General features: G+C 46.3%; 1 protein-coding gene across 9 annotated transcripts in view; it reads left to right on the top strand.

The window, feature by feature from the left end:
• LOC110507356 (dedicator of cytokinesis protein 10) overlaps positions 1 to 12,905 on the top strand; it is a 177,389-nt gene that overhangs the window by 141,575 nt on the left and 22,909 nt on the right. For 5 of the 9 annotated variants that reach the window (XM_090224221.1, XM_090224222.1, XM_036965500.2 and 2 more), the window contains exons 36-45: positions 536 to 650; positions 2,672 to 2,738; positions 4,654 to 4,701; positions 7,419 to 7,523; positions 9,058 to 9,167; positions 9,499 to 9,614; positions 10,347 to 10,484; positions 10,689 to 10,871; positions 11,166 to 11,276; positions 11,831 to 12,046. In XM_090224221.1, coding sequence (XP_090080347.1) covers positions 536 to 650; positions 2,672 to 2,738; positions 4,654 to 4,701; positions 7,419 to 7,523; positions 9,058 to 9,167; positions 9,499 to 9,614; positions 10,347 to 10,484; positions 10,689 to 10,871; positions 11,166 to 11,276; positions 11,831 to 12,046 — 1,209 coding nt within the window. The remainder of the gene's footprint in view (positions 1 to 535; positions 651 to 2,671; positions 2,739 to 4,653; positions 4,702 to 7,418; positions 7,524 to 9,057; positions 9,168 to 9,498; positions 9,615 to 10,346; positions 10,485 to 10,688; positions 10,872 to 11,165; positions 11,277 to 11,830; positions 12,047 to 12,905) is intronic. The other 4 variants (XM_090224225.1, XM_090224227.1, XM_090224224.1 and 1 more) reach the window with 1 other exon arrangement.

Below are 12,905 nucleotides of genomic sequence, written 5' to 3'. Positions count from 1 at the left end.
AACTTCTTCCTTCCTTCCCTCTCTCTCTCTGCCACCCCCCTCTCTACCTCTCACCTCTCTCTTCCCACCTCCCACCTCTCTCCCCTCCCACTCTCCCTAACTTCTTCCTTCCTTCCCTCTTTCTCTGCCACCCCCCTCTACCTCTCACCTCTCTCTTCCCACCTCCCACCTCTCTCTCCCCTCCCCCTCTCCCTAACTTCTTCCTTCCTTCCCTCTCTCTCTCTCTGCCACCCCCCTCTCTACCTCTCACCTCTCTCTTCCCACCTCCCACCTCTCTCCCCTCCCACTCTCCCTAACTTCTTCCCTCTCTCTCTCTCTCTGCCACCCCCCTCTCTACCTCTCACCTCTCTCTTCCCACCTCCCACCTCTCTCTCCCCTCCCCCTCTCCCTAACTTCTTCCTTCCTTCCCTCTTTCTCTGCCACCCCCCTCTCTACCTCTCACCTCTCTCTTCCACCTCTCACCTCTCTCTTCCACCTCCCACCTCTCTCTCCCCTCCCCCTAACTTCTTCCTTCCTTCCCTCTCTCTGTCATCAGTTTGCCCGGCCTCAGTCTCTGATAGGCTTTGGATCTCGCTTTGACAAGCTGGACCAGGCCGAGACTCGCAGTCTGCTCATGTGTTTCCTCCACATCATGAAGACCATATCGGAGGGTGAGACACATAGTGTTACCTCCATGCAGGTCCAACTGTATAATTCACTACAGTACGCTCCAAAAGTATTGGGACAGTGACACAATTTATTTATTTATTTTATTTTGGGATTTGAAATGATACAATGACTGAGGTTAAAGTAGTAAAAAGTTCCGTAGTATGTGGACGCCACTTCAAATGAGTGGATTCGGCTATTTCAGCCACACCAGTTGCTGACGTGTGTATAAAATCGAGCACACAACCATGAAATCTCCATAGACAAACATTAGCAGTAGAATGGCCTTACTGAAGAGCTCAGTGTCTTTCATCGTGGCAACATCATAGGATGACACCTTTCCAACAAGTCAGTTCGTCAAATTTCTGCCCTGCTAGAGCTGCCCCGGTCAACTGTAAGTGCTGTTATTGTGAAGTGGAAATGTCACTGCGAAGTGGTAGGCCACACAAGCCTCCCAGAACGGGACTGCCGAGTGCTGAATATCGGCTGTCCCCGGTTGCAACACTCACTACTGGAACAGTGGAAACGCGTTCTCTGGAGTGATGAATCACGCTTCACCATCTGTCAGTCCAAAGGACAAATCTGGGTTTGGCAGATGCCAGGAGAACTCTACCTGCCCGAATGCATAGAGCCAACTGTAAAGTTTGGTGGAGGAGGAATAATGGTCTGAGGCTGTTTTTCACGGTTCAGGCTCTTAGTTCCAGCGAAGGGAAATCTGAACGCTGCTACATACAATGACATTCTAGACGATTCTGTGCTTCTAATTTTGTGGCAACAGTTTGGGGGAAGGCCCTTTCCTGTCTCAGCATGACAATGCCCCCATACATAAAGCGAGGTCCATACAGAAATGGTTTGTCGAGATTGGTGTGGAATAACTTGACTGGCCGTACAGAGCCCTGACCTCAACTCCATTGAGGATGGGATGAATTGGAACTCCGACTGCAAGCCAGGCCTAATCGCCCAACATCAGTGACCGACCTCACTAATACTCTTGTGACTAAATGGAAGCAAGTCCCCGCAGCAATGTTCCAACATCTAGTGGAAATCCTTCCCAGAAGACTAGAGGCTGTTACAGCAGCAAAGGAGGGACCAACTCCATATTAATGCCCATGATTTTGGAATGAGATGTTTGAACAGGTGTCCACATACCTTTTGACCATGTAGTGTATTTGGTCCAATATTCACAGCACGCAATGTCTACATCAAGCCTGTGACTCTACACATTTGTTGGATGTATTTGCTGTTTGTTTTGGTTGTGTTTCAGTTCATTTCGTGGACAAATGAAAGGAATGGTGCATAATGTATTGTGTCATGTTGAAGTCGCTTTTTTTGTAAGTAAGAATAGAACATGTCGTCTCTAAACACTTCTACAGCGATGTGGATGCTACCATGGTTACGGGATCATCCTGAATGAGTCACGAATGATGGTGAGCGAGAAAGTTACGGAAGTATCATCTGCACTTTAACCTCGGCCATTGCGTCATTTCAAATCCAAACTGCTGGAATCCAGAGCCAAAACAGCAACAAAAAAGTGTCACTGTCCCAATGCCTTTTGGAGTGCACTGTCTGTACATGTGTTCTTTATGTAGTTCTATGGTTAACCCCTTCACTACCAGACCATAGCCAATAGTACAGTGGCCTGCTAGCAATCGGACCATATGCTAAGCCCACACTGCAGTAGCCGGGAAGCTGGTACCAATTCCTTGGCGTTAACCTCTTCCATACCAGACCGTAGCCAACAGTAGGGTTGTTACGATACCAGTATACTCGATTTTCCATGGCAACAAGAAGAACACGGGAAGAAGTCTAAACTATGTCTTATTGGTGCTAACGCTTGGGAAGTAAGCATATGTGTCTCTGGATGACGAAAATAAGGCTGTTCGTTTGTTTGTTTTGCTTGCCATGATACTTAAAGAGTATTGCGATACTGGCACGCACTGTTAGTCAACTTCTTGCTTTTGCACAGTGAAGTAGTACAAGTACAGGTACGTGTGATAAGAACACAGACTTTTTCTTCTATTTGCAGAGGTGATGGTTTCCTATTGGCACCGAGCCATACACCAGGAGATCTCCGACTTCTTCAACATCCTGGAGTGAGTAGCCACAGTGTTAACACTTCCTCTGTCCCTGTGTCGATGGGCAGATACTACAGGTGGCTGGATACATTGCATTTATTGTCAAAGACACGGCTGCCCATTTCAGACTTCAAATAAGTAGTTGAACACACAAAGCTGGGAAGAAGTTGAATAAAAGGAGAATATGGAGAATTAAAAAGAGTGTTCTTGCTGACTCAAGCACACTAATGAGAATTGTTCCGCTGACTTACACTTTAATGTGGTTGGGGTATTGGTGCTGGTGTCTCCAATATTATTGCTTGATGACTAGCAGAAACCTACTAAAGGATCCCCCCCCTTTGGTGATGAAATGTGTGATCGTAGTTTGACAATGCAACACCCCACACCTGATTAAAAACACTAGCTTTTACAAAAAATAATCACATTTGTGTTTTAAAAAACAGTCGTGATCTAATTCACAGTTGTGATGTATTCATTGCCAAATGAACGGTCTTGTCAATCAATAAAAATGTATCGCACTGCATACTTGTACTGTAAGGCCTATCACATGCTGAAGAACAGGAACCCACTGACGGTGTTGTAGTGATTGATGTTGCTTCGAAGACCGTCCTGCCACTGAACTGGACATAAACAGTGTCTCCCACCTCCAACGGAACACTGTTACACTGTTTCCCCCTCACATTATTGATCAATTCACCATTCTTCACTAAAACACTGTACATTGTGTAACAGAAATTGTTAATTCCTTTTAACATTGGTTGTGAAGAAGCCTATAGAGGAAGAGAAGAAATTATAACATTTTTTTGTTGTTGACCATACCGTATAGATGTATACTGAACAAAAATATAAACCCAACATGCAACAATGTCGAAGATTTGGCTGAGTTACAGTTAATAAAAGGAAATCAGTCAGTTGAAATAAATGTATTAGGCCCTAATCTATGGATTTCAAATGACTGGGCAGGGGTGCAACCATGGGTGGTCCTTGGAGGGCATAGACCCACCCACTTGGCAGCCAGGCCCACCCACTGGGGAGCCAGGCCCAACCACTTGGCAGCCAGGCCCACCCACTGGGGAGCCAGGCCCAGCCAATCAGAATGGGGTTTTCCCTACAAAAGGGCTTTCTTACAGAAAGAAATACTCCACCCCCTCTTCATACGATCCCGCTGGTGAAGAAGCCAGATGTGGAGGTCCTGGGCTAGCGTGGCTTCACGTGGTCTGTGGCTGTGAGGCTGGTTGGATGCCCTGCCAAATTCTCTAAAACGACGTTGGAGTCAGCTTACGGTAGAGAAATGAACATTCAATTCTCTGGCAACAGCTCTGGTTGACATTCCTGCAGTCAGCATGCCAATTGCGGTCCGGATTGAATCTAAACCTAACTTGAAGTTGAACTTTAATAGGCTTAGTTGAACTTGAACTTTAGTAGTTGAACTTTAGTAGGACTAATGAGTCTGTCCTCTCATTACGTGGAGGGAGGGAAGGAGGAAAGTGTACATATCAGAGAGAGACAGAGGAGGAAGGGAATAATGGGAGACTTGGCAGAGGGGAACGAATGAGACTGATAAAAGAGTGAGAGAGAGAGAGAGAGCGGGGGGCTCTTAAACTGACGAGAGTTATAGAGAAATAGGCTCCAACTTTTCTCCCCTAGCCTCCACTCAGCTCTGCAGTAAATTCACTGCAGTAAATTCACTTTCCTGTCTCTGCTGGAGCTTCAGTTTTTATAACACACAGCTCCAAGACACACAGTGCTGTAGTACCTCTCCTCAGCTCACACTGGACACACACACACGCACACATACATACATACACATATATACACACATTGTGACAGCACGCACGCACGCACAACACATACCCACATGCACACACATGCTTATAAACTTATACTCAACACACACACCCTAATACACACTCTCTCCTCTTCCTCTATGCAGGCTGTGTCTCCAGCACTTTAGATTCCTGGGGAAGCGCCACATAGCCAGGTAAGTATCAGCCTTCCACAGGGGCTTTTAGCTGATACTATGTACCTGCAAAACCCCTCCCACTCAGAGGTTTTGTGTGTGTGTGTGTGCATGTGTGTATGTGTGCGTGTGTGTGTGTGTGTGTGTGTTTTCATTGGTTTTATCAATGAAAGACATGCAACAGAACCTTGTGTCAGATTGTTTGAAATGTAATGTTTGCTCAACAGCCAGATACACACACAAACACACATTCAACCACACACACATTCAACTACCCTCCCCCCAACTGACACACAGTCACATACACACTTAATGTGCATAATATATGCGCATGCAACAGTCGGTCACACACAAACACATAAACGGAATATGTGTACTGTATGCGTATGCACACATACCCAGCCTACTCCAAGGATCCAGGGTGGGGCTCACTGACTGTCTCCCTAGCCACAGCTGCTGCTGCCTGTGTGTCTGTGTCTGTGTGCATGTGTGTTTGCGTGCTTGTGTCTGCATCTACTGGGGAGACAAGAAAGAGGGTGGATCCCCTGCCAACCCCATAGTTCTCCTGCTGCTGGCTGCAGTCGATAGGGGGAGGGAGAAGAGAGAGAGAGAGAGAGAGGGTGGAGAGGAAGGGGGAAATATGATTAATGGCAGACACACAGATGTTGACAACGAGGTGGGCGAACTGGGACGTTTCTCACTGTCGTGGTTGGCAAGAGCATGGTAGTTGGGGGGGGGGGGGGGGGTCTGTCTGTTTGCTGTGTCTGTCTGTTTGTTTGTGTGTCTGTTTGTGTGTCTGTTTGTGTGTCTGTTTGTGTGTCTGTCTGTCTGTCTGTCTCTGTGTGTGTGTGTGTGTGTGTGTGTGTGTGTGTGTGTGTGTGTGTGTGTGTGTGTGTGTGTGTGTGTGTGTGTGTGTGTGTGTGTGTGTGTGTGTGTGTGTGTGTGTGTGTGTGTGTGGTGAAGAGCCTGATCACATGGATATGCTCTCGTGAGCTCAAACCAGTGTGTGATGCTGTTCAATTCACACCTCAGATATAGATATTGGGGTACACTGTGTGTGTTTGTGTACGTGGATCCTGGAGCAGTCATAGGCTTTCCCAGCCAGACTTTTTCTCTTCGCCTGAATTTGAATTCCTCTCGTCTAATTTAATTTGTCCTTATTTCCTCCTCAATGTGAAGAAGAATAAAAAGCAGAGACGTTTCTTTTTTCTTTTTGTCAGAGCCAACAAAAGGCTGGGAATGTGGCGTTTTTAACTTTGTCAGGCATTAGTAGAATAAAAACCAAGGGGCTGGGAGACTTTTGACCAGAGCCCGTAAGTGCACTATAAAGGGAACAGGGTGCCATTTGGGTCACATACGTTGTCTGGGGCTGATAAGTTACATGCAACCTTAATCAGAGAGGCTGCTGGGGAATTTGAATAGTCTCTATTCTAGATTCTGACACAGGCTCTAATAGATCTACCCCTGGATTGTTAATAGGACCAGTTCTGCTTTTTCTCGAGTTCTTGTTTAGATTTGTTTTATTATTTGTGTGTGTTTGTATTGTATTTGCGAGACATCCTACCTGCACTGTTTGACGCTAGAAACGTACGCATTTCGCAGGCACCTGCTATAACACCTGCACATCTATGTATGTGACCAATCCACTGATTTGGATTAGACAAAGGCAAATAGGGTGCCATTTGGGACCTATCCACTAAACGGCTGTTTTCCGTGACACTTGTCAGCGTTTCTGTAACATTGATAAGGCATGAGACACTCGTAAACACTGATATGACATGTTAACACACTGATCACACTGGAATGTGTGTCCGTTGACCTTGCTCTTGCCTCCCCCTCTGTGTTTTCTCCTCCACGCTCCACGTGTTGATGTGTGTATTGATGTGCTAATGGATGGTCCATGTGACTGCACATGTATTGATGGCCACACTTTCATGTGCGGCGAATGCGGTGCAACGAAGACTGATTTCTTACTGTTTAACCCTAAAACTTCTGCTGGGGATATTGTTGTGTGTGTGTGCGCGCGTGCGGGTGTGTGTGTGTGTGGCTACTTGCATGGCTTTGCCGCTGTCATATGTAAGCTAATGATCATGTAGCATTCATGTGGCATGATGACCATCCCTCCTCCCCATCATCCCTCCATCCGCTGCTCTACATTCTCTGTGTGTACTGACCGTAGTAGCATCAGTGACCTGACCACTAACAAATCTGCTAATTGAGATAGCATTAGCTGGTCTTGTTAGGCTCAATTCATCTGTTCCTCTCTGTCACCACATACACTAGCTAATGTATTAGCAGCAAGCAAACTAGCTTCCAACTAATGCTCTATAGCCCTTAAAATACTTCCTAACTAACGGCAACCTCAACCTAACATTGGAAAAATGTATTTATTTCTCTATCTAACGCCACTAACCCCGCTACTTTGCTGTGGCAGCGTTCAATACTGAAATGACCCCTTCCTCTTTCTGCTTGGCTTGATGGCTTTAGCCCACCTGATTCCACATGTATCACGCGTTTCAGAGTAGGAGTGCTGATCTAGGTTCAGGACCCCCCCCTGTCCTTAATAATCTGATTCATTATGATCTGAAAGGCTAAACTGATCCTAGATCAGCTCTCCTACTCTGAGATGCTTGGTAAATTTGGGTCGTGATGTTCATATTGACAACGAGGAGGAAGAGTAATGATGATAATGATGATGATGCTGTTACTTAACGCTGGTGTCATTGGCTTGTGAACAGGAAGCTAGCGGCCGTGGTAAAGCTGGCCCAGGGCACCCAGAACAATGGCACCCTGAAGGGCTCTAACCATTCCACCCAGACCTCCACAGGCCTGCTCCCTCAATGGTAAACACACAGTCGCTACCTGGGGGCCCTCCACACAGGGAGCAGGGTGAAGTTTTCCCTACCACCTGATCTTGGATCAGTTTAGCGTTTACCCCACTAATGGTTAAGGTTAGGACCGGGGGAGGGGAATCTGTACCTAGGGGAAACTTCACCTCGGAGCTCCACACAGCGTCCGACACATCCTCACACACACACGTACCCTTTTCACACTACTGAGCTGAGCCGAGCCGAGCTGTACTCTGCTGGCCTGGTTACGCATCCACTATAGTTGCTGGAACCGGGCTGGAAAGGACCATGTGAAAATAAGATATCAGAGCCAGTATAATATAGTTCAGGTTGTCACCACGGTGACAAGGGTGATAAATACAGTGGAATTCTGAAAGTATTCAGACCCCTTGACTTTTCCCCCCAAAAAATTGACGTTACAGTTTTATTGTAAAATGTGTGTAGATCGATGTCAAAAAAGGACAATTAAATCAATTTGAATCCCTCTTTGTAACGCAACAAAATGTGAAAAAAAGTTAAAGGGGGTGTAGACTTTCTACAGGCAGTGTATGTATGTAACAATAGCTACAATAGTCTTACATTTTGGGGGGGGGGGGGGGGGTTTACTGGACAGAAATGTATAGCTTACTGGACCAAAGCTCTAAATAAAGTGGAACAGAAAAGCTCCTTTCTGCCTCTATATCCCTCAACTCCATGTTAGTCCAGTAAACTACACGTTTTTAGTCCAGGAGACTATAAATAGGACTTAAACCAGCCGAGTTTGTGTACACCATTTGTCCTGTTATGAGTTTAGTTCACCATTGCTGCTCATCAGTGTTGTCTTCATGGTCCTGAACAAGTGACCATCCATGGTGGACATTGTGAGTGTGTCATGTGACATAGTGTGGTGGCCACTCTGTTTGCCCAGCATGCCCCTCCCAGTGTCTACCATACGTGTGGCGTGGTGTAATTGGCTAGTCCTTTGTCTGCATATCCCCCCCCTCATTAAAAATAGGATCCCTGTCTTAACGGCAATCCCGTTTAACTACGTGGTCGCATTAACATGTGTGTTGTCACGTTACAGGGGATGTTGTTTTCTTAGACATTTTCACACACTTAGGACCAATCCCAAATGGACCCCTGGATCCTACGCCCTATGCACTTGTGGAGATCTGATAAGACTTAACAGGTGCAGTCAATAAATGGTCCTCCAAGGTTAGTTGGACCTTTCCCCATATTGCTTATACCAATCACGTCCTCTCAGATCTCCACAAGTGCATAGGGCATAGGGTGTACTGGTCCATTTGGGATTGGGCGGCAGTGCAGAATTACAGGCTGTTTTCGAAGGTGGAGTGACTATTGGGTGTCGTGTTCACGAAACGCAAAACATTATGAAACGGGTCAAATGAGCGTTCCTATTGGATACGTTCACAGAGTATCTCTCTTTGTTTCAAAATGCTTTCACCTGTTTCGTCTCTGCTGAACACCACCCCTTGTGAGGTTGAAAGTTGTGTGTTGTGTGTTTGACCCCTGACCGTCTGGTCACCAGGATGCTGTCAGGACAGGATGGCCATCGGCACGCCCGCTCCCAGACAATGCCCATCATCCGGGCCAAGAACGCCCTGACCAACCCCAAGCTGCTGCAGATGATGGAGACTGGTAATGTCCCCCCGAGTACTCCCGCCTAACAACACTGCTGGGCAATGCCATCCCATTTCAAAACTGTTTAGTTCACATCAATGTGTTCTGTTATTTAGTTAGTTAAGTTAGCTTTTGTTGTCCTAGGCCAATAGCTTGTTTTACTTTTACCAACTGCCAATAGTGCTATTTCTTATCTATTACAGTGCTAAGTAACATTACTTAGCTATTATAATTCTGTCTCTAGTGTTGTCTTTTGTTAGGTGCATGAGGGCTATTGCTAGGGTTAGGGTTGGGCTGTTGTTGCTAGCTGTGCTGCTGTACCATTGCCCTTTTCCTGTCCTTCCCTCAGATGGGAACATCCCAGAGGGTGACCACCTGAGCCCGACGGACATCGAGGCCAATCTGTCCACCGAGGTGGCCCTCATCGTACTGGATGTCCTGGGCCTCTTTGTCCATCACCACAAGGTCAGACAACAACACTGACCACTGTCTGAATGGTCAAACACCGATCAACCTACAGACCTGTTACGGTTGCTCAACTTTCCCGAAATCCCAGTTGGAAGATTCCTGGAATCTCAAGGGAATAAACAGGAAATCCAACCAGCATTTCTGGAAAACCTGGGAATTGTAGGGGAAATTTCAAGAATTTTGCCTTATCCTAGACCTGTCATTCATGAGCCTATTTTAATACGCCACTGCCACCTTGTGGTTATTACTAAGAACTACAGTGACTTTTTCGCCTGAAATCTGTTTAACTATTCACTATTGTTTCACTTCACTGAATCTGAGATATTCAGTTTGTATTCCAAGCTATGGATTTGTATCTTCTGTTGTTCTTGTAGGTTACTGTGCACTCCTCAGTCCTCAAGTTAGCTGTTCCTCAATACCTATAACCTATAATTGCTATACTCTGTAAAGCAACCCGGCAACCTAGACATGCTGCTTTTTTTTGTCTTTTGACTCTTTTGTGATTCATATTACGTCTGTGTCCCAAAGGGCACCATTTTCTCTATATAGTGCACTGATTTTGACAAGAGCCCTATAGGCCCTGGTCAAAAAATAGTGCACTATATATGGAATAGGGTACCCTTATTCCCAGACTCAATTGGTACCGCAGTGCCGGCTGGTGGACGAGGTAAGGAATAGGGTGCCATTTGGGAAGCGCATATGTTGATTGTTGTTCATTCTCTCCCACAGAAACAGTTACTGCAGGACGAGGGTCAGAACCTGCTGATGAAGAAGGTGTTCGACACCTACCTCCTCTTCTTCCAGATCAATCAGTCCACCAGCACCCTGAGACACGTCTTCGCTGCCCTGCGCCTCTTCATACAGAAGGTCTGTGTACTGGCTGATAGCTCTCTCACACCCATGCACACTAACTGACTTCATATTACATTATTGACGCTGAACTCTCCCTCTTTCTCGTCCTTTCTCTCCTTCCCTACTCTCTTCCTATTTAACCCCATCTCTTCTCTATCCCCTTCCTTACTTCCTCTCTTTCTCCCTTCTTACACCCTCTCTATCTCTCTCTCTCTCTAGTTCCCCTCTGCGTTCTTCCAGGGTAAAGCAGACCTGTGTGGCTGCCTGTGCTACGAGATCCTGAAGTGTTGTAACCACCGCTCCAGCTCCACCCAGACTGAGGCCTCCGCACTCCTCTACTTCTTCATGAGGAAAAACTTTGAGTTCACCAAGGGAAAGTCCATCGTCCGCTCCCACCTACAGGTCAGTCAGTGGGGATGGAGGGATGTGTGTGGTGTGGGTCTTGGTGTGGGGGTGGGGGTGGGTATGTGTGAGTGTGTTTGTGTGTGCCAGAGCTTTCTTTATTTTCACTGTTTTGTTCGGTGAACACAGGGCCTGGATAGAGAAAGGCCACAATATTTCTATGGCTCTGAAACAGACAGTTTGGCAGCCGATCAGAGACCACACACACATCGCCACACTGTTTCAGAGCGGGTGTGATTAGCGTCACCTTCACTCTCGTTCCCTTTCCCTCCTCTCTCTCTTCCATCCCTCCAGCTGATCAAGGCAGTGAGTCAGCTGATTGCGGATGCTGGCATCGGAGGCTCACGCTTCCAACAGTCTCTGGCCATCATCAATAACTTTGCCAACGGAGATGCTCCTCTCAAGGTGAGAACAGGGACTGGAGTGAGAAATGTTTTGCATCCCAAATGGCACCCTATTCCCTTTAAAATCCACTACAGTATATATCAGGGATGGGCAACTGGCGGGGGAACTCAATTGGGGTGTCAACTTACGAGGTAGAAAATTAGACAACACAAGGTGCAATTTCTAAATTACGCTGTGTATCAACAGTTTTTCTCTTGTAATGTCAGTCACTAATAGTCACTCAATTAGCCCTTGTCTGCAAAATATTTTTTGATTGGTAAGTTAGTCTAGGGGCCAGCTATGGCAATAGGGTGGCGTTTATTTGGGTGTCAGCCATGGTGTTGAGGAATTAGAGAGTTAGTGATTCCTCTCTTAACTCCCTCTAGTGACTAATAATTTGTATATGCTGCGATTATGCATACTGCCCGTGTTTGATCTGATGTGACATGCACATTGTTTCTGTAACTGAGCCACACAGAAGCCACAAACCCTTTGCCTGTGTTTACGGGCAAAAAGGACAATAAAACCTTTTATGAAGTGTGACGTCATCGTGTATGATCCATCCGCCCTCCCAGAACACACCGCTCCCTGCCGAGGTGAAAGACCTGACCAAGCGGATCCGCACGGTGCTGATGGCCACGTCCCAGATGAAGGAGCACGAGAAGGACCCGGAGATGCTGGTGGACCTGCAGTACAGCCTGGCCAACTCCTACGCCAGCACGCCCGAGCTCCGGCGCACCTGGCTGGAGAGCATGGCCAAGATACACGTCCGCAACGGAGACCTCTCCGAGGTACAGTAGGACTGGGTTACTGGGATATGTTATGGGTTGTGTGATCTGATGCTATGTTGTGTATACAGGGTACAGAGGTATGTACAGTGGGTATTATAAGTATTCACCCCCTTGGATTTTTTTTCACCTTTTGATGTGTTACAAAGTGGGACTGAAATGAATTATATATTTTGTTGTCATAGATCAAAATACTCTATAATGTCGAAGTGAAAAGAAAATTCTACAGAAGTTTACAAATTTAAATAACAAAAAAAAATAGTTGTGGCATAAGTATTCATCCCCTTTGTTTAGGCAAGACTAAATTACACGGATCAAAAATATAAACGCAACATGCAACAATTTCAAAGTTTTTACTGAGTTACAGTTCATATGAGGAAATCAGTCAGTTGAAATACATTCATTAGGCCCTAATCTATGGATTTCACATGACTGGGAATACGCATCTGTTATTCACATAACTTTTTTTTTTTTTTTTAAGGTGGGGGCGTGGAATGGGAAAACCAGTCAGTATCTGGTGGGACCACCACTTGCCTTGTGCAGCGCGACACATCTCCTTCGCATAGAGTTGATCAGGCTGTCGATTGTGTTCTGTGAAATGTTATCCCACTTCTCTTCAATGGCTGTGCGAAGTTGCTGGACGTTGGTGGGAACTGGAACACGCCGATCCAGAGCATCCCAAACATGCTCAATGGCTGACATGAGTATGCAGGCCAGGGAAGAACTGGGACATTTTCAGCTTCTAGGAATTGTGTACAGAGAATTGTGACATGGGACCGTGCATTTTCATGCTGAAACATGAGGTGATGGCGGCGGATGAATGGCACGACAATGTTCCTCAGGATCTCATCATGGTATCTCT

The sequence above is a fragment of the Oncorhynchus mykiss genome, chromosome 27, assembly GCF_057628025.1.
Source record: "Oncorhynchus mykiss isolate SJ-2025 chromosome 27, ASM5762802v1, whole genome shotgun sequence".
Taxonomy (NCBI): Eukaryota; Metazoa; Chordata; class Actinopteri; order Salmoniformes; family Salmonidae; genus Oncorhynchus; species Oncorhynchus mykiss.
The sequence above is the reverse complement of the archived record's forward strand: the minus strand, read 5'-3'. Positions and strand labels throughout refer to the sequence as shown.